At 34.9% G+C, this 26,156-nt stretch overlaps 1 protein-coding gene across 12 annotated transcripts in view; it reads right to left on the bottom strand.

The window, feature by feature from the left end:
- The window catches only part of Klhl13 (kelch like family member 13), a 585,186-nt gene that overhangs the window by 46,539 nt on the left and 512,491 nt on the right, over nucleotides 1–26,156 (bottom strand). For 5 of the 12 annotated variants that reach the window (XM_051178436.1, XM_051178434.1, XM_051178433.1 and 2 more), the window contains exon 3: nucleotides 17,750–17,815. The exons of 4 other annotated variants lie outside the window; for them this stretch is intronic. In XM_051178436.1, the coding sequence (XP_051034393.1) occupies nucleotides 17,750–17,815 (66 nt within the window). Of the gene's footprint in view, nucleotides 1–8,514; nucleotides 8,736–9,114; nucleotides 9,521–17,749; nucleotides 17,816–19,579; nucleotides 19,712–26,156 lie in introns of those variants that run through there. 3 more of the 12 variants (XM_051178437.1, XM_051178439.1, XM_051178438.1) reach the window with 3 other exon arrangements.

Here is a 26,156-nt window from a genome sequence, read left to right as displayed (position 1 = left end):
GCTAGGCATGGGGCTGGATCATTAGCTGAGAACTTTACATCCTGACCTTTTGAAACCTCAAAACCTATCCCAAGTGACACGCCTCCTCCACCATGGTCATGCCTCTTATTCCTTCCCAAACAGTTTTACTAACCAGGGACAAAGTCCTCAAATATATGGATATATGTGTCATTCTCATTCAAACCTCTACAAAAGGAAAGAACCAATTTCTGCAAGTTGTCCTTTAACCTACACACATACACACACACACCATGATACATGTGCATGCCCACACAATAAGTAAGTTTAATAAAAAAAAAATAAAGATAAAATACTATCAAGCCCCTGTGTCTTCCATACAACTAAAAAGACAGTGTCTAGAGAGCTGGGTAATTGAATCTGAGTTCAAAACTTGCCTTAATTTGGCTAAAAGATTAGTAACTACTCTTTAGGCCTTAGCTACTTGAATAATCAAGTTTAAAACTCAGTAGCAGAAGCAGGGACAGTACTCACCTGCTGTTATTTCACTGTTTCCACTTAACTTAATCCAATAATTGGTAATTAAGGAACACTAAAATTTCATTACTTTCTCATTTTCCTACTGGAAACCTAGCATTAAAAGGCATAAAAGGGGTTTTCAATCATAAAATTGTATGAGATTGTTAGCTAATTCTAAAATACACTAAAAGTTTTAATTGCATTGAATTTTGTTCAATCTTTACCCCAAGTAAGTGTGTTTTTGACTGACACATATGAAGACCTTTTAAAAGGCTGTCAGCAACCTGAGTCTATTTGAATTCCCAGAGATGTGTGAGAACTTCTAGTTGTAACAGTTTTCTAGCAAACTTTCTATTTCACCTTATTATGAACATTGAGTAAACATTAAATATTTTTAGAAGGTAAAAGTAAATGTGGAACAATTTAGATTTTCAATGAAATATGATGCAGTTACAGCAACAAACTCACTTTAATAATTTCTCAACAGCACTGATGTCAATAGAACCATTTTGTATGCTTCTGCTTGTTAGAACAAACCTTATTAAGGAAATGAGTTTCACTATTTCATTCAAGAGATACCACTACTGCTTACTTAATTTTCAAAATGAGACATAGGGTGTGGAAATCTTTTTAGTCTTTTTTATGAATTCCAATAAATAGTATAATTTTGACGACTAGCATTTTATGCTCATCCTCTTATCTGCGTTTTATGTGATTATGTCTACTTGAAAAATTTATGTCATCAATATTTCCCAATGTTTACAAGAACTGGAATATAAAAAAGTTTTTGTGTAGTGTTCTCATGATGCTTTCAATAGAAATCCAGATCATAAGGCTATCAATGAACAATTCTACTTTTAAGATATTCATTAAATCTTCTTGCAAGGGTTTGAGAGCTATGTAACATTTAAAATATTAAAATTATTTACCCAGAGATTAATATAGCTTAGTCAGATTAATATACCTTAGCTGTAAGAATGCAAAGTGTATAATATCACTTGGGTTAATCCTTATACAAGTCTAGCATAACTGCTGATTTAGATGTATTAAGCAGACACCTGAAAATATTTACATACCAGAAACTTGTGAACATGTTAAAAGTAAAAGGAATCTGTGAATATGTTCAAGGCAAAAGAAAATAATATTATGGACCTTGATATGTCAAAATTGTCTTGTATTACTCAAGTGACCAAATCTAGTCACATAGGTACTGAAATTAAAAAATAGAGTAGGTCACAGAGCAATAAATAAGGAATTTAATTTGCTGGCTTTGAAGATAGAGGAGAGTCAAAAGACAAAGAATGCAGTTACTCTCCAGATGCTGAAATTCTCCTTCAACCACAGCCAGCAAGACAATGGGGACCTTAGTTCTACACCCACAGAGAACTTCATTTAATCACTGACAGGAAATGAGCAGGAAACAGATTTCCCCCAGTCTTAGCCCTGCTGACACTTGCATTTTAGCCTGCTGAGACCAGTACCAAATTTATAATTTACTAACTGTAAAATAATACATTTGTGATGCTTGAGGCCACCATTACACATTAACTCAATACTAAAGGAATAGAAAACTTACAAATGGGGAGTTTGAATTTTTATTGAGTGTTTGTATATAATTAAGCAATAGGGTAATATTGTCCTTAAGAAAATATTAAACATACTGAGTAGAGAAGTATACTTGGAGAGAGCTAAAAAGAGCATACCAGCTATAGCACTGTCCATGGTAGCTGGTTTCCATGGGGTATAGGAATAGAATAGCACAATAAGAAATTACACAGGCCAAGTGTGGTGGCACATGCCTGTATTCTGAGCACTTGGGAGGTAGAGCTCTGTGAGTTCCAGGCCAGTTTGTTCTACAGAGCAAGTTTTAGGATAACCAGGGCTACACTGTGAGACGCTGTCTCAAAAAGAAATCAAAACGCAAATAAACAGTTTTAGCAAAGAAATTCCACAAATATCAAGAGACAATAGTTAATATAGATTAGAATAGCAAGTAATCAACGTTGACCCAATATTTTCTTACAACTTTGTCAGCTGAGAGTCTGTAGGCGAATCTATTTTTCTATATCATCACTAACTACCAAAAAAAGGTCTCTCAGCTACCAGGCTGCTTCTTTCTTTTAATCCAACTGAGACATTATCTAATTAAAATATGAAGTAAAAGGTAGCAAATAGAGGGGTAATCCATACCTTGTCTAGCATCCTAGAGCCTGGGTCCCATACCAGGCACCGCAAATAACAAGAACTTAATTTAGAAGAAGCAAAAGTCTACACAAAAGAAAAGGCATTAGAGATATCAAAAGCTTTGAAATCAAGTATCCCTGGATTTAAATTATGGCTTCACTTATCATTTTGATAAATCATACTGAACAAGCTAATTAACTTACTTGAAACTCTGTGTCTGTGACTGTAAGAATTGGAGAACACATTTATGTATGCAGTTTAGGAGAAGCATCATAGAAGGTGCTTATCACTTCCACGGTAGCACTCAATAAATTATATTAACCATGGTAAATCAGAACAATTTTTAAAGAGATAAATTTCATATGAAATTCAGAGTGCCTGATATACATGATAAAGTTTTAAACTATTTTATTTTCTTAATGGGGGATATAATTTCACTTCTCCACTGAACCACATTTTAAGATGTACTTTGAAACAATTTGGGTATGTTCTCACCTTAGTATATCATAAATGCCAAATTTGACTAAAATAGATATAAAAATATAGATATCTTCATCACAGTGAGTTATGCCACTAAAACTATTTTAATGCAATGGAAAAATGATATGATGTCACTTTAAACAAAAATTCCATTATATAATTTAGATGAAACTATTGCTTCTTGGAAAGCTATGATTACTATTATGTTATAAAAAGCATCTGACCAATAAATTATTTCCTGTCTAACATGAAGGATGGCCTTCCATTTTGTTATTTAAAATGATACTATCTGGTTTGAGCATAAATTGATTTATTTTGCATACTATGCAGCATGCATTTTAAAATCTGGTACCTATTTCCACTTTGTGCCCCATTAGGCTCAGACCATTTTCCTTCAGTAGTGTTTTCACTGCCCTTAAATCAGTTATCAAAATTGAAAGCATTTAATGCTTATCTTGGTTCAGAATTTTCACAGACATAAAACATGCATAAAAACAGAATGGAAGATGAAGAATAGTCATTCTGATTGACTGAAAGGACTATATCTGCCTAATACTCAGCAGTTATTCTTGACACGTAACACTGAGTAACTGCTGAATGTTAGTAATTTAGAATATGATGGCTCCTGATTTACAATAGTTACAAACACATGTGTGCACACACACACAAACACACACACACAGAGAGAGAGCTGTGAAATACACATTGAGAAGTGAACATTCTGAATTTTGACCCTTTCCTATATTAACCACATGCAATATGGTTGTCTCTTGTGATGCTTGAAGAGCAGAGAGCTACAGCTCACATCATACATTATGGTGATAAACAACAGACCTTACAGTGTGCTGTGATGATAGTCAGGGATGTTGAGGGATGTTGAGTAAGTTAGGTGTACTGAAGTCAATGATTTTTTTAACCCCCTTGAGACAGTTTCTACTTAGAAGATGACTGAAAAAGTCATGTGAAGTTTTAATACCTAGAATAATATGTATATGGTCTCTGATGTAAACTTAAAGAAACATATATTAACACACTCAAACATTTCAACTTAAAATATCATCTCAGAAATACTTTTTTAACTCTACTAGCTGCATGTTACTCCACCAGGATCAGGAAATAAAAGGAGAAACTGATTTTGTACCACACAAGGAAGGGCTGTAAAGAGGTAGAGGTGGTAAGTTCTTCTTCCTTGACAAGGTTCAAGGAGGACATGTACAGCCATCCTTGAGAAGTATCACAGAAGGGATTACTGCACTAATTAAAGGGAGAGTGAGTTCTCCAAGTAACCTCAAAGGTCACTGGGATTTTCTATTAATAAATGATAAGGTCAGCTTTCTGAAAATCAAGACAGTGCAAATTCCCAACGACCAAGCCACATAAGTTAGACAGTAACAAAATTAGTCTAATGCATTGGCAATATTATTTATTGACATATTTTTGTTATTTAGCAAAAAAAAATCAAGCAGGCACACAAGTAAAAGTTTATGTGCTAACTGTGAAATCAACTTAATATTCTTCTTGATTTGAGACTATTTTAAATATTTCAGTAGCTAAGAAAGATTTCTAAATCTACAAGTTTTAGTTTTTATTGTGAATTAATAGAAGACAATCTTATAGAAAAGAAGGGAAAGAAAATATCAAAAGTATCAAATACACATTTTTCTTATATCTGTCTTTTGAATCATCCAGAAATGGAGAAAATTAACATAGCATGCAAAATGTTTTTCACGGAAAATCTGAGGACTGAATTTTATTGATTAAAGAAATTGCTATGAAATACTGATGCTATAAACACTAATGGTATTAACTGTATAGTTTACATATTTAACCAATTTTAAACAGAAAACTAACTAATAACAATTATATGGACGAAAGGAGGACAAATTCATTCCAGTTCAAATTTGTAATCCTTTAGCCCAAGAAAGGTAAAAAAAAAAAATCTAATAAGAAGATCTCACAGTATCCATCTTGCTAGAATACACTGTTACAATGCATCATCTAATTCTTATCTAATTATTTTCCTCCTTTGTGCCATACTTCTATTACTGATCAAAGTGTTTTTGAAGAAAACATTGCTAGAACTAATACTTTTTCAGTGTGCCTTTAGAATCTAACAACGTATTCATCCTATAACACTGGTCTAAAGGAGACATTTGCTATTTTAAAACAACGAATTCCAAAACACTGGCAATCTTCTTAGATGTGGTTGCCCTTTCAGCTTTATTAATTTAAGCCAGGGGAATTTATATGGTTTGTACCTGTCAAGAACAGAGTCTTTACTAATGCAGTTTCCACTGACCAGGAGAACCTCCCCAAGGCTAAGGTTGAACTTCAACCTATTGTTGAACAGACGGGTAGCACAAACATGTCACCAAAGACTCAGTTTGTATTAAGACAATCCCTTCAGAAATCTAGATGCATGGCATACCACTCTACACATGTTCAAGCCTGAAGCTGGAGGTAGAGTATGTCTATTCAGTAAACAAGGCCAAAATAATTATCCTAAACATATTACAACATAATTGAAAATGTATTTTATGCTACATAAAATACTTTTCCTTAAAGGTGCCATAATGTCTATTATCTTAAACCCTTGAAAATATTAAGACATTTCAACTACCTAAAAAAAAAGAGAAAAGAAACTTGAACTATAAAACTCCTAAAGAACAAAACTAATATTTCTGTTCAGTGATTACAATGAATATTCTGTACTGTAGCTGATGTTAAGCATAGCAGCCTTGACCTGTCTACAGCATCAAAGCAAAGCTGGAGCTAAACAGCACTGACACGGGGTTTGGAAAGATAATGTTAGAGCCTTCACATTTAGGTATGCCTGCTGAATTCCTACAGTGCATTAGTAAGTTAACTAAGAACACCTGATTTTGGCAGATCATTCTTTGAGAAAATACTAGCTTCCATTCAAAAGCATGTAATATATGTCTGGCAAATTACAGTACATAATGGCAGAACATTGTAAATCATTGTTGGTGTTGCACAGGCACACATATAAGAAGATTGTACAACAACTGAATAATTCTAGATTCTAGATTACTCATAATATTTCCTAAAATTCTAAGACATGATTTTATAAGTCAATGTATAACACGTCACAACATACCAATGAGTGAAAATTTAACTATTCCACTGCAGAGTTTAAAAAACAACAGCAACAATTTCCAAGATTCATTTGCCAGTCAAAAAAGTTGACTGATCTAGTAATGTAACTTAATTTTGATAATTTAGAGGTGAAATTTTATGCTAAACGTAAACATCATGTTGTATACAGAAAGGAGAAAGGTTGTAGAGTGTAAAGCCCTGATGACAACAACACAGTAAACAAGATGTTTTCTTATTTTTGGCCAAATGAGTCAATGAATTGTAATCTAAAAGTTAAAAAGTAAATAACAGCCCCCCATGAGTCTTTTCCATACCAAACATTTCCCTCTCCATGTATATTCACTTAATATTTGGTAGTAATGCATTTATAAAGAAAAATAAGCTGGATCAACTTAATAATATTGAGTGGTACCAGTTAAAATAGTCTAACCTAACCTTTAGCTCTTCAAACATATCTTTCCATCCTACATACATGTACTACTAGTAAATAACATTCACCATTTCAAGATCACAATATTTTCTAGTTTTTACCTTCTAAGCCAGGTCAAACAAATAAATGAATTCTTCAAGGGAAGGATGACTTTCATTAAAAATGTTGTATTACCTTGTATCTGAGCTCATGGCTAGTCAGAATTAATAACATATGGGCACCTATTTTATATATAACATCTCTAAAAAGGAAAAAAACATCTACAAATGGGAATACAATTTTGGTCATTTGAACAGTGAAATATAGTAAAAAAAAATACTACAAACATTAATTACTGCTATTCATTGTAAAGTAGAAATCTTTCCAGGGTTTTGCTTTGCTTACAGTCAAGTTGTTTTTGAGACATATTTAACCATTTGTCATTAGCCAAGACTCAAAGTCAGGAAGCTATCCTATGTCCTATTTTCTCAAATAATTGGAAGGAACTCCACTAATTGTCACCACCCATACATTTGTGCTTTTGCTAAATACAGCATCTGAAAAACAAACATAGCTGTTTTCTTTTCACAAGCATCACCTAAATTATTTCACTTCACGAAAGAAAAAGGAGTGTATTATCCAATCAGATAAAATATCTCAGAACATAAACAAGAAAGATCATGCAAATGATCTCAAAATGATTCTGAAATGTCCTCACCTCCCCCCCACCCCCACCCCCCACCCCCGGTGCTTTCCAGGCAATCAGTTGGCTTCCAGTGAAAGCATGATCATACTTCCTCAGCAGCTGAGCGCCTGTCAAAGGACCTGGCCATGAGGTATCTGAGTCTTACATGAAACTAAGTTTAAAAGTGACAACTCACAACAGACTTCTAAACGTACATTTCACCTAAAGCAACAAGAAGTCCCACATTCAGAGTTCAGACACCCCTATTAGCCCAAAGATATCCTTGAATTAATAGTGTTTGCTCAAAAGGTTGAGCTTCCCTTTACCCATTCCTCCTCTAGAAGAAAAGGATTCTGAACAATACTTCCAAAGAACAGTTCATCATACTCTCCAGGATTTTCTTTTTACAGATATATTTTTAACTATCTAAAGTGTTTCTTACGAATCCAAAATCCAAACAGATTTTTCAAAGTATTTCTATAGGTATTTACTTAAATTACACTTGTAGAACATTTGTTTGTAGAATACTCTTCAATCTCTGAATATATAAGTAACTGCCCATAGAAGTAAAAGTCACACAAATTTGAACTTAACATACTTGAATGAAAACTAAGAAAGATGTAATATCACGCATTCAGTATTATTTGTACAGAACTAGAAAGTAAAAGTCTTGGCCGACTCATTTGATGAACTATGAATGTTTAAATTCATCCAAAATAACTCACAAAACATTTCCATGCTTAGCTTATCACAAACATCAAACATCAGCAGATTTTAAGCTATCACACAAAAGAAATCACTATGTTTCAGGTACATAAAAATTCCAAAAATCTCATGCTAGACATTAAAGTTTCCTTATACAATCCCTTGGCTATACCTTCATAACAATGATTAGATTAACATTTAACACTTTAATAAGTAACAATAAACTCTAGGAAAACAAAAACAATGGTAATGTGGGCATGCCAGTATCTTTAAATGTAAGCAAGCTTGAAGGTGTTTTTCAGTATGTTTGTTTTGTATTTTTGGTTTCTTTTGTTTGTTTGTTTCTCGATCTTGTCAGTTGGGGGATGTTGCTATTTGCAATCCCCCTCCCACGTTTTGCCACACAGCAGATTCATGAATGAAATCCCACTTTAATACCCTATTTTCTCTCACTTACATGTATGCTGGAGAAAGTGGAGTTGACCTGGATGTTTTAAGCACAGGAACTGGGAATTTCCAGATAGCAGGAGAGCCTGTTTTCCATTTCAATGGCATGTTGTCACCACGGTACTACAATAACAGTAAACAGCTTTTCCATAACAGACTACCAACTAGGACTTCCATTCCTCATTGTACTGACACAGCAGCCGCGGAACAAGGGAACGAGTCTGCCAGTGCCCCTAAACCGACGCTTCCAACAAGCAAACTGCAAGGTACCGCCTTTAAATCCTCCTGTCCCCTAAAGCAATAAGATGATTCTATCCTTCCAACTCAACAATAGTGCCACCTCGTTAGGAAAGTGTTGACTGCAGTGTGTGTGTGTGTGTGTGTGTGTGTGTGTGTGTGTGTACTGTACTGTACTGTGCATAATACACAATGCAGCTTTACCTAATAAAAGCAGCTATGGTGCTTTAAAAAAACAAAAAGCTTGCAATGCCATTGTTCTACCTTAACAGGGATACTGTACCATTGTACTATGTTCTGCACCTATTAACCTGATTTCTGACCAATAGCAGGAAAAAATAGATGGGTTTCATATAAGAATGAAACAACATACCTACTCAGAATACATTTGTCATCCTCTGAACATTCTTCTTTTGAGCTGCAACAATACAAATGGGATATAAACCTCAGCATAGCCTTAGGCCACAGCTAATAGAGATCAGTGACTAAATTCAGCAGCCTGCTTTCCTCCTGTGCAAGCTCTGGCCACACAATACAAGAATGCCATTATGAGAAAAGCCCATTTAAAAATGCCAGGTCCTCTGTTTTCCAGTTAGAAGAAAGCAAAATGTCAGAGCAAATATAAACTGCTGAAGAACTCTGCGCACTCTTCTAGTAGCTTCTGATTCAAGTTGCACTCTTTTCCCTATTTTTATTTCCAAGCCGGGATGAGCAAAAGCTCATACATCTACAACATGCTGTGGTAACACGAATATCTCTCTGTCTTCTGCAGCAAAGAAGTACAGAATAGCGCGCTCTTAATAGCAGTCCTCAGAGGGACGCTATCAACAATCTAATTCAATACTGCCCTCCCCTTCTTTCCCTTTTCTCCTCCCGCTCACCCCCCTTACTCCTCCTCCACCCCCAAACAGCTCACAAATTGTCTAGAGGAAAGACCGACACTACCGGCCAAGCAGGTGTCCAGCAGGGACCACTCCACAGCTCAGCAGCGGTCCAGTAACCTCTTGGGATTAGCGGTTGTCAAAGAGGTTCCAAAAATTAAAGCTGCTGTAAAAGCAGCTTGAGGTATTCCATGAAAGCAATGTCAAATAAAGGGTTCATCTACATTGTTTTAAAATACCTCCTGAAAATAGTGTTGTAAATAATCCCAAAGTGACTGGGTGTTTTGCACTTTTGTTGAAAGCAGCAAAATAAATTCACAAAATTTCTATGCAATTTATGAAATTAAAAATAGGTTAAATTAAATTAGTATTGTGTGCAAATCGTTCTTTATAAGCTGCAAAATATTATTTCTCATATAGGCAAGTTGCTGTCTCTAAACACCCTCCTTCCTAACACTCCTACCAAAAATAAAACTATCTTGTCTCCATCAATGCATACTTACTAAAGGCAGACCACCAATAACATAAAAGTCACTACCTTTTAAAAACAATAACTGCAACAAAGAGCTCATATTTATTCTTATACTTACTTCCAAATAATGAACAATAAACTTATACACCCAGCCTAATTTTTAGCTTTCAGAGATTCTTTGCAAATTGTCCCTAGTTTCTAAGGCCTGAGAGTCAGTCCCTTAAAAAAATTTCTTTTGTATAAAAACAAACAAACAAAAACTACAGATGAATATTTCTATATGGAGAAACTACTTTCAAAAATCCCAAAACATATCCATCTAACACACCAGAAATATAACACGAAATTAACTAGGATAATCACAACTTCTTTTTAAAATTTGGTGCATAATGGAAGCAAAAAAAATTCTATGAGATATAAATACAGATGTAGAAGTGGTATTCACATATACATTAATATCTGGAAAGACAAGGTTTATTTTGAAACACTGACCAATAATACATAGACTTAATAAATATTAAATTGATATAAGTCATCACTATGCCCCATATATTTTTTATTCTATCACACATTAACTACTTCTCAAAAAAATCCAGAAAATTAAATTGTATTTCCAACTCCTTCTAGTATTCAACACAAAACTCTCTCAGAGAAATATTTAAATGAATCAAAGAATATTCATCACCATCTTAAGCAGTCAAAACATATTTGATATTAAAAAAAACCTCACAAATATAAATACATCATAGTCAGTATCTCACAGTGGAAAATTTTATGTTGTCTAGCAAAAAGGCCTCAGAAACAGCAATGGCAAGTTGTCTGAAAGTGAAAGAATGAAAAGTACACGAATAAACAATACAGACGAGCATGTAGAGATGCATATACATGTGTGCACCCAGCTTGGAATGGCTCATTCCAGAATGAGTTTCTAATAAACTTTCAAAATCTGAAGCATGTGCAGACAATCCAAAATATCAAACATAAAATACCAATATATTAGCTGTATGTAGTAAGCAAAGTATATTTTAGAAAGGAGATTTGGGCTTTTATGCTTCTGACAATTCTACAAAGCAATGATTGCAAATGTGCCTTCACCTTCTGAGGACAGTGACTCCCAGACTGTACCAAACCACAGTAATAAGTGTTTCTATTAGTTATCTGCCCAAAGAGACGCCTCAAAATTGCTGCACATAAAACAGGGTGAGAGTTTTACAACTCTCTAAAGTACACAGTTGATAATCACTTTCTTACAAATATCCTTGAAGTATCATTCTCCTTTTATCAATCAACTGACTAAAAGAAATAACCCAAGTCAACAAACACTGTTGTCTAATATCATTAAACACCAGTGAAACCAATCAAAATCAATCTATTATGTCAATTTTCAATCTAGATTTCTGAGACGCTTGCTGTTAAGTAGAATTATCTCAATAGTTTTTCAAAGTGAGAAGAAACTAAAATTAAAACTGCTTCTTTTCATTCCATTTTTCACTATCCTAAAATACTTCAAGCCCAGAAAGTGTTAGGCATGACTGAGGACATTTATTACATTACATTCAGTTCTAGGTTTTTGGTTTAATCAGTTGCTATATCCTTTGTAATTATCTGTCACAAGCAAATAAGCATTATCTCAAGGACGTAAGAAATGATTACTTTAAGTAGAAATATGTTCTGTGAATGATCACCTATTTTAATCAACTTAACAACACCATCCCTCATATATCATTTAGAAATAAACTTCACTTAGGTAAAATTCCCATTGCAAACTAGCAGTATCAAAATTAACTAGATTTTACTCTGTTAGCATAGAGTCTAATAGCAATTATTGAGCATAATAATAATTGCCATTCTATCCCAGAAGCCAAAATATTTGAATCCACAGAAAAGAAAGAAAATGACTAAATATGCATTTAAAATATAATTTTACTCAGATTCTATGAAGCACTACTTTGATGCAGAGATTCATAAATGTCCCTCAACCATATCACAGGAAGCCCTAATTTCATTTACAGAACACTTCAATGCTATTATATAGCACTGCATAAGACACAAGGACAATCTAGCTAAAGGATATTCCAAGAATTTTATGAACATTAATTACTTAAGTACCTGTGAAATGTGCATATCAGAGATAAATAGCCAGAAGACAATGATGGTTCTTGGTCAAGACCATAGATACAAAGATCACTCTTGAACAACTCCAACAAAACAGAATCCTAGGCTTCCAAAGTAGGAAAAGAAGATTTTTAGAACTGGTAGATTCCCTAGAGACCATCTTTTTCAGTATTTTCATTGCAGACATGAAAAATCTGAAGTTAATTAATCTAGTATTAGACTAGTTAATTAGACTAGTAAAGACTGCTCTCAATCTCCTACTCCAGGATTACTTCTGTAGTGTTCCTAAAGTCTTTTCATTCAGAATAGCCATTAGATGCATGCTTCTATCTGAAGTGAGCCACATATTATAATCATCTCAGCATATCTTAAATAAATAAGAAAAGCTAAGAGATATTTAATCCTCCTGTTGGATGCTCATAGAAAGACAGATGAGACCGAATCATCCAAATGAAAAGGTATACATACAGAACAACATCTGAAACTTTAATTCTAGAATGTGTAGAAGAATGGTCAGGTGAAAAATAACTAAAACACAACTTAATGCATTCTTAGCATAGGGGAAATAGAGATAATTCAGCCAATATTCTTGACTCTTTTTCCCAGTGTTACTATCCCTATGTAACTATAGACATGTGAATTTTCTTACTGACTGCAATAGCCTGTCAATATCAGTTCATCAAATGAATTCACTCACACTTAGGTGACTAATTTTTCTATTGCTTTCTTAGTAGGTCTAAAAACACATATTTTCCTACCAATTTTTGTTTAATCTTGTGGTAGTTACAGCTGAAGACTAACAGCAGTAAACACAGGGTATGCGAGCGGGCACAGTGTAATTCACAATCCTGACACTATCTCTTCAGACCAATCTAGAATATCAATGTTATTCACATTGTCTTAACAGGACTGTTACAGATCATGTCAAGCTACATACTCAATTTATGTTCTACTAATTAATTAGTAAAGGTATGTAGAGGGCAAGCAATTCTGAAATCTGCCCAACTATGAAAAATTAGAAAAATAAATGTGAATGACACATCAAAATTCTTTGGGGAAATAACCTCACAGTTGTAGTTGCACACATGTGTGCATGCATTTTTCACCCACAGTACAATTATATGTACTTGTATATCTTCTTAGTTTGTTTCTGTGAACTTGAATACAACTATGCAATAAATTACTTCATAGATAACTCACATTCACAATCTTGTTAGAATCCATCTCAAATGTTCTCACAGGATACTACATTGGAAAATTCTATTTTGAAAATTTTCCTAACAGAACTACTTAGGAAAATATGGTCCCACACCAGATCTACAGAGACATGCACAATTACAGCTATGACTACTCCTGATAGACAACAACTATCTTATGCTAATACACATGGAAATACATAAAAATCCCTTAGTCTAGGTAGCATAAGAAAGACGTAGGGCAGGTTCTTTAATAGCTCCAGTGGCTGAGAGTATATGTTCTGCAGTAGGTGTAACATCAATATAAAGAGCTAGTGTACTAAAAATAAAAGTACTGCACGCCAGGAGGTGGATGCCAGCCTTTAATCCTAGCACTTGGGATACAGAGGCAGGGGGATCTCTATGAGTTTGAGGCCAGCATGATCTACAGAACGAGTTCCAGGACAGCCAAGGCTGTCTTGAGAAACATATCTTGAAAAGCTAAAAAGAAAAAAAAACAGTTACACTACATAAGAACCCCAGGAAAAAAAGAAGAAGAAATTTGTGAGCAAGGAAGGTAATGGCTGGAACAATAATTAATGATTTTTACAAAAAACATTTAAAATTGTAAGTTCTACTTGATTGCCATCTACATACTTTTACTAATTAATTGCTCGAACATATCAAAGAAGCTATAGGGCTAAGACAGGAGTAGGAGTGGGTGGACGAGATACCCAGGGACTGTATTACACAAAGAAGAAAGTTCCAGTTGTTAAGGGACCAAAGGTCCCACAGATTCTGACTATACTTACTCTGCTGCTAAAGCTAAAAAAAAGATTAATGTTGATTGGTGAGTTCAGAAATTCTTGCTGTCTTTCTTTTGGTAGTATCTATGTTATTTATATGATTGTTTTTTGTTCCTACCCTTTAGTATTTTTAAAATATTCCCATCTGTCTAGAAATGCTGTAAGTCCAAACTAGAATGTCTGTATTTACTAGAGGGTGAGAAGTAGTAGAAATGAATGATGGAAAGGCGTCACTGAAGTGTGCTCTGGAAGATACGCATTGGTCCTCTGCCTCTTCCCCATTTTAGACACTGTAATGTAAGCAGTCTCTATCATATGCTCCCAACACCATGATATTCTTCCTTGCCTTGGAAGTACTAGATTCAGCTGACCTTGAACTGAAACCTCTGAAACTAAACTGTTTCACTGAGGTATTTGTAACAATGATGAAAAATTGACCTGCCTAGATACTATCTGGATAAAAGTAGTACATGTTAAATAAAATCATCTGTAATGTATACTTATGTAAGTAAAATAAATTAGTCTATCAAAAAGATGTGCTTTCACTTCAAATAATAATCATTTATCTGGATAAATACCTCTCAAAAACTTTCTAAAGTTATCCTTAAATTACTTTGAAGGAAAAAAGGCATTAATCCTCAAAACTTATCCAAAATAAATAGCCATTTGAAAATTTGCAGTGTTGCTCAGTAAGAAAGCATTAGCATGCTTGAGGCTATGGGTTTGATACCCATCAGAGCCAAACATAACTAAAATAAAAATGCATAGTGGTTTGGAATAAATAATTAAGAATGTAGGTCTGCTGAAAACTATTTATACTTTCAATGTTTCAGGACTTTGCTTTCATTTTGGTAATGTTATATAGAAGCAGAACCAACAAAGTAGAAAGAATAAAGTACAGCAATCTTTGTATTTTTAAATCTTTGAATTTATAACTTTACATTTTCTACATATATATCCATTAAAACTACTACTATCAAAAACTAAAAGTTCACCTGGAAGTGGTGGTGTACACCTTTAATCTAATCACTTGGGAGGCAGAGGCAAGATCCCTGTGAGTTCAAGGCCAGCCTGAACTATAGAGGGAATTCCAAAACAGTCAGAGATACACAAAAGAACCTGTCTTAAAAAAACAAAAAACAAAACAACCAAAAACAAAAACAAAAAAAAAAAAAAAAAGAAGAAGAAGAAGAAGAAGAAGAAAAGAAAATAAATCAAAGCAATCTCAAGTGGCTCCATCTCAAACGCAAATCCAATGACCAATTGCTATAACATGAAGCCCAAAGCCCAATAGTTATGTTAAGAGGCTAGTTCCCAGTATTTGCCTTCTATGGAAAACCCTAAAGACTTAGTATCTCTATATTTGTGAACTATTACTCGAGCCTTCTTATTTTGTAATTTAGAATTCTTCTCTTTTGTGATTCTGAGCACTCCAAAATAGGTAAAGGACACCAAAAATTACTGAAATATGACAAATATATGGCGTTTGGTCTGAATTACAGAAGCAGGTTTAGACATTGTGTAAGTCATTTCTTGTCCTTTATCACATGTTGTATTATTCATTAAATGCAATTTTGAGTAAAAATAGAATGCATCCTGTAGGTTGACCCTATATTTAAGCTAAAGCTAATCTAAAGCTTGGTTTTCACTTGCATTTCTAAGTCTGTCTATAACCACTAATACATTCATACCTACTTCATATCTTCAAACTCAAATACGTGCCTTAAACAATCAATTATTTCTCACAGTATTCTGAAGCTACATAACACTTCAATAAAGTACATTTTCCTATTGGCTAGTATATAAGTAGTCATCATTCCTTTTACATCTTGATCTAAGTTACATATACTGCTTATCATTTTTAATCGGTCTTCCACTAAAGAGTCTAAGCAACTTAAGTTCCTGTGAAACTGCAAGATATTAAAGCCAAACTATTTATGTTTGTAGGTTTCCAGAAATACACATTTTCGTGATTTGGATTTGTCAAGTACAACAAAACTTGTAAACAACAAAACTTAAAGAAGCAGCCAGACTCTGTATGATAGGGAAAACATTAGCATATTTATTTATTAAGACCATGCATTCATGTCAAATAAATACATCTTTTTTCTAAGGACTCTTAAATATATTAGTCACTGTGAATAGTGTCATGTGAATGCCTTATAAATCACAAATATCAAAATCAATTATTTAGTGTTTAGTCAAAAGCCCCTTGATAGAATGTGTACGGCACATGAGCTGTCATGAGTCGCACTGTAAACTTTGCTAAGTGTTACAAATACACAAAAGAGCACATGGGGCCTGACTGTCTGCCACTTAAAGTCTAATCAGACAAACCCAAATGACAAAGAATACAGTGATATTGGAAAGCTTTAACCACACAGCACTTTGGAAAGCCTAATTTTGTAGACATTTTTCAAAACTATTTTCAAATTAAAAACTCTGGCAAAATTTAGCTATTAAAATACCAAAATTTAAGTTTCATCTTTTAGTGACATTTTCACTCTGTCTTTTACCTTCAAGTTGAAAACAGACACAAGCCTTTCTAAATTCACAAAAAGCCATTGGGATGTACTTCAGATAAAGGCAGACATGTGAACAAATACTGGCTTTCATGCCTCCCCCTTGCCTGCCCTTGGCCTGACTGGCTTAGTTGATAATGCTTTGACATAAAGCACAGAATCTGCTGAAAGATCATCTTTCCTTGGCTCTTCAAAAGTCAATAGTGAGGCACAGCAAACTTTTATACCTTTAAGGCAAATGAATTCAAACATTAGTGTGTCAAGAATCACCTGAGGTGAATAAAAAGTCAATGTGGGGGGGGATGGGGGACCTATACTCTGCATTTTAACCAAGTACTCAAACTCATTATCACACCAGGTATATTAAGCTTGGGGAAAGGCTGCCTTAAAATCAAGGTAACTAATCCCTGCCCAAGATACCCAAGCTACAGTTTCCTCTCGCGGTCACTGGACTCCTTTGGCTTTATTGCACCGGCTGCTCCTCACCATCAAACAAGTATCCATGGCCCTTATCCTGCCCTCTCACATTCAAGAACCTTTCTGTTCAGAGGAAGTCTGAAAGCAATGTGCCCAGTGGACAGCAGCACACTGACAGATGCACATTGGTGAAAGGTGTGAAGTACGGGAAGAAAACAAATATAGTACACATAGATTGGTTATGTAATACAGATTTAAAAGTTAAAAACTTGTGTTCAACTTCGTCCATTAGCAAGAGGACAGAATAAGAGTCTGGTTGCAACTCTGACACTAATTAGATTAATTACCTCAAGTGCTATTTTTCTCTTCTGTATATTACAGAAAAAATGCTACTGTCTGTTTATCTCACAGCAATGATAAGAAAGCTAAATGAACTTAGGTTTGTGAGATTAAACTGAAAAATACAAACACAATATGATGCAAATATTATCAACACATTTCTTAATCAACAGACCCTAGACATCAGTGAAATTTCATTTGATATACCTCAGGGTCTCTTATTAAAATAAATTCTCATCAGAAAAATGCAGGTACAGGAAAATGTAGACCCTTGGACATACCCTGAAGTTGATTTTTTGAATATATCCTTGAAATCGGCTTGTTTTAAAGACAATTGCCTCCGTCTCCTGAAAGTGGAGTGCAAAAAAAAAAAAAAAAAAATCTGGTTAATTGTGGCTTTATTGTATTTGGTTCAACTTTTTCAATGCATAACCTGAAACTAATTAATGTAATTTAACAGGCCATATTTATAAATTCTGAACACTGAAGGCCACACAGAACAATTCAGCACTATATAAATTAATTTTTACAAAATGTAACATAGAAAAGCATAAGACTAAATTTGTATTTAGAAGCTTTCTTAATGTTTTAGAAAACATACAAAGCATTAAGTACAACAATGATTTGTAGCTGATCTACAAGACCAAGATAATCAAATTAGCATAGAACGAAAAATGGTTTTTTCAGTAGATATACCCTTGGCCTTTGGAATGATTTGTTATTATTAATTTTTTTTTTAGCTTTTTATGCTTAAAGGTCAGCTCTTTTCTGATACATTGCTTTGCCATAAAGACTGGAAAGCAAATGACAGACATTTTAATCTTTCAGAGAACATATGGCTAATGTTCTTCTAGGCTAATTTACTAATGATTTTTGTTATTTCCACACTATTTGTAATTAATAAAAACAGGTAAATAGATGTACAATATCCTGTACAGAAAATTTATGTGAATTTTTTTTTTGGTGAAGTTTTCTCATATAACTAGCTCATTTGGAATAACAAACACACACACACACACACACACACACACACACACACACACACACACACACCCCTCAGTGGACAGAAATTCTTCTGGTATTGCCTCAGGAATGTAGTTTTAAAAATAGAGACTACTACAGAAACACTGCAGTATATGTTGCTGACAGTAAACTCACCTAAAAAAAAATTAAAATTTGCTGGCAGATGCTTGAGGCACTCCAGCACAATGCATAATTTATTTGCATTTATTGCATTGATGTTGCTATATGCTTATACACAACAAACATTAGCCTTACCTAATATTTTCCTCAAAATAAGCCATCTCATATTTTTTCTGGATCATTTCAAAAGCAGTAGTGCATTATTAAAACCATAACCAAATCAAAGTCTAAGAGAATCTTTAGAAAGACCTTGACAAAGACATTATCCAGACATTCTCTTAAGTCAAAAGGCTCTATACAAAAAACAAAAGACTGTTGTAGAGAATTTTATTTCTTTGTGAAAATTACATATTCAAGACAGCATATCTTTAATGGCAATATTATCTCAAAGCTTACTTTAAAATACTACACACATAAATATTATGGCTGAATAATAAAAAGGGTATAATAGGTTAAATGCACATTTGTCATTGTTTTCTTATTAAGCCTTGCCAAGAAAATGTCAATTATATTACTCCTGTGTTTACAATTTACTAAAATATCTTTAAATACAGGTTATTTTATATTCTTATTAATATTATTCCTTTTCTTTGTGTATGTAAGAACAATCTGGTATGCCACCTTCTGGTGACTAAGTGAAAATATCTATTTCTACACAAGTCACTATTCTTTATTTTAACTTTCAAAAATACATATTTCTCAACCTACATTACATTTATACTACATAAATAAATCCATTCCATAGTCTGAAGTAAAATAAAAATTCCTTAGAGGTTTTGTAAAAAGAAATCAAGCTGTACACACGTTCCCTATGATTTTTCCATGGTTACCAATATGTCTCCTGATTTCTATAATACATATAAAATTGATTTTTATATACCGCTCCACAGCCACATCTCAAAATAAGAGGCTTGCTATTTTAATGAATAAGTAACAGTAGTAAATAAACGAAAAGAAAGGTCTCTTACCAATAAGCCCATTTTTCTCTTAAGGTTTGAACTCTCATCATTTGTCATGTTCTTGTGGATCCCTCTCTCATCAAATTCTCTGGAGTTTTAAAGTTAAGAGCTGTGATGCACAGCTAGGCTCTGCTACTACACAGTAGCGCACCCCAGTGCATCTGCCTGGTATAACACTTTAGCTGTAGCTCCAAAAAACAGAAACAAGCCTTTTAAATACAAAAGCCTATGTCCTGCACACCTTGCTTTGATAAGAAATTGTAGTCGGTGTGGATGAACTATTTATATTTCACATCTAAACTCCTGATCAGATGTGAAAGAGAACCGAATGAGTCCAGAACTTAACAAACTGAACAGGAGCAAAATGCTCATTACAGCAGAGGCTCCGTGAGACAAATGCTAGGAGCTCTGACTCAGGCAAAACATGTTTACCTCAAAACAACCTTAGTTTTGCAAGGGTCACTGTCTTCTTATTTGTAATAGGGCATTAAATCTTTACCTTACACACTTTCCTCTCTGTTACAGACAGTAATAAATCCTAGATGAAAGACTGTATTTTTTCTCTTGCACCAATTTCCCGGGAATTTACCTCCTATTGGTTTGTCTAAACAAACAAGCCGCTTCAGAAAAGACACATGTTACTGCTTCCCCTGCATTTCCCACTGTAATTCTTCACTCATATTATTTCTGGATGACTCTTTTAAAATAAAGCTACATGTGATGCAAATCTGAGTATTCAGTGACTACTCAAAATTCATTTATTTTTGGCATCTGTGTGATGTACTATGCTTCCTGACCCTGATACACAAATGAAGGAGACACAGTTCTTTGGATAGCAGAAAGCTCCTGGCTGAGTGGGGGAAACAGGCAGAAAAATGTGGTGAAGAAGCTTCAGTAGCACGGAACCACGGTACCACGGCAGCGGAAAGATGAAAACCCTGCTGCAACTGAAGCTAAACACTGACTTATGGCTGCCGGTGGCTGAGTGGCTGCAAAGAAGGTAGTAGTATTGAGGGACGTGGATTTTAAGGCATACAAAAGACCACACAGCAGAAGACAATACATGACAGCAAAAAGATCTGCATTTTATTCTTTGTGTTATGAGAACTCATTTGTTGCATGAGTGGATGGATCAACAGCAGAATTAATCAGGCAGTAAGTGCAGCAAGGACCCACTACACTGTGGCTGGCTGGTTCTTTCAGCTTCCTGCTGTAGCAGCCCAGAAACAGCAGCCCAGAAACAGCAGGCTGTCATTCCCTCCGTCATACCCAGTTTTCTTTGTTCTTTCTTGCTTTTGCTCTACAGGTCCTCCTGGCATGCATTCTTCCCCCTCAGTCTCCTTTTCGGAGAGAAATCCATCCTTGTAGATTTACCTCAAATGGTACTCTTTTTTTGTGATAGTGTTCAATTTTTCTCAAGGGGGGCTGTGCATTATTCTAATGTTTAGCATACAATATATGAGAAATCACTTTGATCCTAAGCTCATTATACAAAACAGGATTGATTAAAAGGGTGACAGTAAGAACAGAGCGCAGGGAATGAGACCAAGTGAGCTCAAGAAACCCACTTTCCCAGATTTCAAAGAACATACTACTGTAAATACCTTCCTAAACCACGCTCAAACCTCAAAGGAGAATTGTGGGGAGATGGGCCTCTGTCAGACGGAGCGTCCCTTATTGCTAGTTGCGTCGTATCTCTAGTTCAAAAATTACAGAGGCCAGATGAAAAATGCCAATAGAATAGCTGAAAGATGGACAAGTGACCTTTAAAAAACAGCTGTTATGCTGGGAAAACTGTAACTATGTTTTATCACTTGCAGTAAAGCAAAAGTATTCACCTTGAAGGCATATAATAAACTAAAGGAATTCACAGGGACCACAGAAAGAGGATGAATTATTTGATCCTGGTTCAAAATCTTCAGTGGTGGGCTGTTAAAGGAGAAAATCTTATTGTAAGAAGAAACTGCTATTTTTTTTAAGGGTTAACTGTTTTGCTAGGACTCAAGGGCAAGGAGGTGTCCTTAGGTATGTGAATATCAGCATTCTCACCCTATAGAATCACATCCCATTACATTCAGTGTCAAAACCTCAGTAAGGATTCCTGCTTTTATTGGTATTCAGCATTGTTTCATCTTGTTTATGGATTTATGGTATCTTAAGATTTATTCAATGATGCAAAATTCATGGTGTTTTCATTTATGTCAACATTGAAAAAAATCTTTTTATCATCATCATTAGTTTTATGTTCAAATGAATTAAAAGGAAGCAGCTCATAATTTCAAAAAGTAGCTAATACTTGAAAGTGTATGCTCTCTGACTTAAGATTTCCCCGATAAAAGCTGTCTATCCTTCTTTTTTATGAGAGGAAAGAGGGAGTACATAACTTTGGAAATGTGCCAGATTCTCTCAAGTAATCTTCAGGAAGGACAAGCAGTTAGGAGGACATAAAAGTCATTAATTTGTCTTCAGACAAGTATTTTTAAAGCTGTATTTTAATGATATCATAGATTGAAAACAGACAAAATAAGCTAACCCATTCATTCATTTAGTATTAAAACAAACAAACAAACAAACAAACAAAAAACCAGTAACTACCACAGTATTTCCTTTAGACCTGAAATAAAGGAATTAAAGATCAAGTTTACATTATTGTTTCATTAGAATGGGCATTTTACTGAAATTCACCTAGGGGAGAGGGGTAAGGACAAAATCCACCAATGAAAGCCTACTAATAAGTATGGTATATTTGTGACTGACTGTAACAAATGGCCACTAGCCTTTAGTATAATTCCATTTCAAATATCATCCTCTTATCACATTCATGACAGCTTTCTGGCTGCTGATAGAAGACAGCCCAGTACATGGTTGAATTAGGTAGTTTGTAGGGTATTCTGTCCTTAAGCCTATGAACTGAACAACATACTTTGAAACTCATTGGTGTGAAGAAGGGTTAGTCAGGGTATTTATATTAAAAGTAATGATTCATATTCCTATAGCTCAGAAGTGCATGCTACAGGTGTCTTACCATATTTCAGGAGTATTTCCATTCAATACAATGATAGAAAAGGAACAAAGGAAAGAGAGTGGCTAAGAATGTTTTTAACTGTTGCCTGTGCTCACTGGATTAGGACAAAATGGGAAAAGGAGGCAAAGGCTGGGGTTTCATAACATTTCAACCCTAAAGAAATAAATCAGAAATTTCTTAGACAGCCTTAGAATAGGTAAAAGTTCAGAGCAGTAGAGATTGCTCAGTGGTTAAGAAAGAGCACTGGCTTCTCTTCAGTGGATCCAGGTTAAGTTCACCAGTTCCTGGTGATCTTTAAACTAGCTGTAACTTCAATTCTGGGGATAGAGAGCAATGCTTTCTTCTGGCTTCCACCAGTAAATCAGGCACATATACTGAGATGAAACGGTCTTAAGGATATGATAGTTAAATAAGTATCTTTTTTTAAAAAATAGTGTGGATCCTACAAAGCTTTCTTCCCTCCTCTTTTGCAGAATTCTCCAAACTCCACTGCATGTTTGGCTATGGGTCTGCATTTGATTGCACCAATTGCTGGATGACACCCGATGACAATTGGGCTCGACACCAATATGGTCAAAGGAGATGGCCAGGGGTCAAGAACACCACAGGAAAACTCACAGAATCAACTAACCTGGGCTCATAGGGGCTCACAGAGACGGAACCAACAACAAGAGTCTGAATGGGGCTGATATACACGTAACAGTTGTGTAGATTGATCCTTTTGTGGGACTCCTAACAGTGGGAATAGGGGCTGCCTCTGACTCTTTTGTGGTTTTTGTGACCCTACTTCTTATACTGGGCCACCTTGATATGCTATGTTTTATTGATACTCATGGGAGCCCTGCCCTTTCCTAAACAGAAATGGGGTGGGAGCAGAAGGAGGATGGGGTGGGAAAAGGACTGGGAGGAGAGGATGGAGGGCAAACTGCAGCTGGGATGTAAAATAAATAAATAAATATATAAATAAATTTATTAAAAAACAGTATGGAATAAAATTTATACCATACAACTAACTACATAGCAATACAATTGATGGAAAGTCACACTACTTAACCAGTATTAATTATTCAAACTTGACCATGAAATATACATATTTTACTAACCTAAAAGAATATGAAAGGGGTTAAAATATATGTGCTAAGATATTGGTTAATTTTAAATTTTTATTTTAATTTTAAAAAATCTAAAATTTAACTTAAATCCCCCAAACACAAGGTGAAACATTTTAGATTAATAAACAAATAAAAAATATTCCCATCTCTTAGTTACTTGAAAACCTAGATAAGATGTTTAGTTGTTTTAAGTACTAGCTTAATCTCAACCAGAAAAAAAATTCTAGCATTTTTTATACATCTTAATTTTGAAGTATCTTCTTTTCATTTATCATGTTAACCTGCTTCTCAAATAGGTAATGCAGGTGTTAATGTTCCCATCATTGTACTAGTAAGAAAACAATGTCGTTAAATGATTCAGTTTGGTAACAGCTGCTGAGATAAATAAATGGAAGAAATCAGGCCTCTGACATCAAATTCAGTGTTTATTAGGAGCTTACACACACATACACACACACACACACACACACACACACACACACACACACACACACACATCCTACTCATATAACCTGAGAGCTGAGGTTAGGTTTTCTTATGCTTTTATAATACCTAATTCAGGGGCTCACAAATATCAACCCAATTTAAAAAAATAAACTTGGTAGAAATCATGTCAACAGAGGTAGGTTCTTCTCTCTCTCTGAACTCAATTTGAATAGTTGTAAATAGAAATAATTAAAAGGTCTTATCCTCCCAAAACTAAAATACGAATCACAAGACAAAAATAAAAGATTATAATAGCAAAGCGGCACATTGAAAGCAATTCCTTTTGATGCTTGTATGACAGACCCTGCGACTGGCAAAATGCTCACAAAGTAGATAAATAACTGTGGAAGAGACAGATGTGGGGGTAACTCAGTAAATGACTAATGATCTGTATTGAGAAAAGAAAATGCTTGGCTAGAATAAAAGCAATTTTCATTGTCAATTTTCTAAGTAAACCAAATTGGTAAAGCTTGGAGAGTGAAGAAATGTGTTTCATAGGTTTGTCACCACCTAATCTAGTGAACACTGAAAAAAATGAAGTTGTGCCTACTAAAGCTCGTCATTTCTACTGACTAGTAATTAAAAATGGTAGAAACATATTTTGTGGATTGTTAGTCTATTAAATCCTTATTTCAACCAGTGCTGATGAAAGAACACATTTTGAAAGCCAATATTGACAATCAATGTTCCACTAGATGGAGCAAAAATATAAAACAGTAGGCTCAATCAAGCAAGTTGCTTCACATTGCCAATACCCAGTAACACAAATGGTATGGAGCACAGTCGAAAGTAAACTATATAAGCACACGGGAGGCTGGGAGAAGGAAGGAGACTAGCAGAATGATGGGGAGGGGGAGTGAAGCAGTGCAGGGAGGCTATGTGACATGTGCATACACTCAAAGAACATCACATGCTTAAAGGAATCTGTCTTTATGAAACCCAGTAGCATGTACAATGAATCCACCCCAATAAACAAGTCACAAACAAGTATACGACTGAAACACAAGAAGGCATAATGCTAACATGACCCTACTTTCAAAACAGAGAAATACGTATTTTTGATTAAAGACACATGAAATCCTATTCAATTAGAGACTTGTTTAGGTTTAAGAACTAATCTCTAATCTTTATTTCCACATTTCCTTGCCTCTCCTTTCACGCAGACTGCCAGGGAACAAATGCCAAGGATATAAACACAAGGAAAACTATCAAAATACAATACAACTGGACTTCCCAAGAGAAAGAGCCTGTGTGCAAACTGGATTAACATATGGGGGCAGTGAGGGTGGATGCTGCAGCACCTAGGAGGGCTAACTGATGCAGATCATTAGCCGCGGTCTCTGGTGTGTCTTGGGAAAACGCTGGGAGGCCTGATGGTTTTCACTTAAAAAAAAAAGTGTAGTATTATAATAATGTGATCTTTGAGTTTTGCTAACATTGAACTCAAATTTGAGGACAGAGAAATTTATCATGCAAGGTCTTCCAGCCTAGTTGAGAGTATAAGAAGCATAAGGTTGTTAGGAATCTGATCCTAAAGAAAGGCTGACCCACAGAAGACAGTCAGCCTGCCAGCAATGCAGACACTAGCAATTAAAGAAAGAAGGTCCTGGACAATGAAGTATAGTAGTAAAAAGGGGGCCCTGCATTAACAAATCACGTGCCAAGGCTGACATTTGACACCCTATGACCTGTAATCTTCAGGAGCCTCTTATTCAGTACAATTCTACTTCCCATTACAATTACTAACATCACCACATTACCAGAACTGCCATGGAGCCATTAAAAAATGATACCACCTGATGCATATAGCAAATCTGTGTATGAGAATACATAGGAACAATGTAAGGGGGGAGAGGTCAAGAAGGGAAATTAAGGAATGCCTTTAAGCAAGGCTTATGCAGTCTCAAAATATCTTCCGTTGTGAAACTCCCTCTCCCTCCAACCCCATTGTTAGCTCTGTAAT

Source organism: Phodopus roborovskii, unplaced genomic scaffold, assembly GCF_943737965.1.
Source record: "Phodopus roborovskii unplaced genomic scaffold, PHOROB, whole genome shotgun sequence".
NCBI lineage: Eukaryota > Metazoa > Chordata > Mammalia > Rodentia > Cricetidae > Phodopus > Phodopus roborovskii.
The sequence above is the reverse complement of the archived record's forward strand: the minus strand, read 5'-3'. Positions and strand labels throughout refer to the sequence as shown.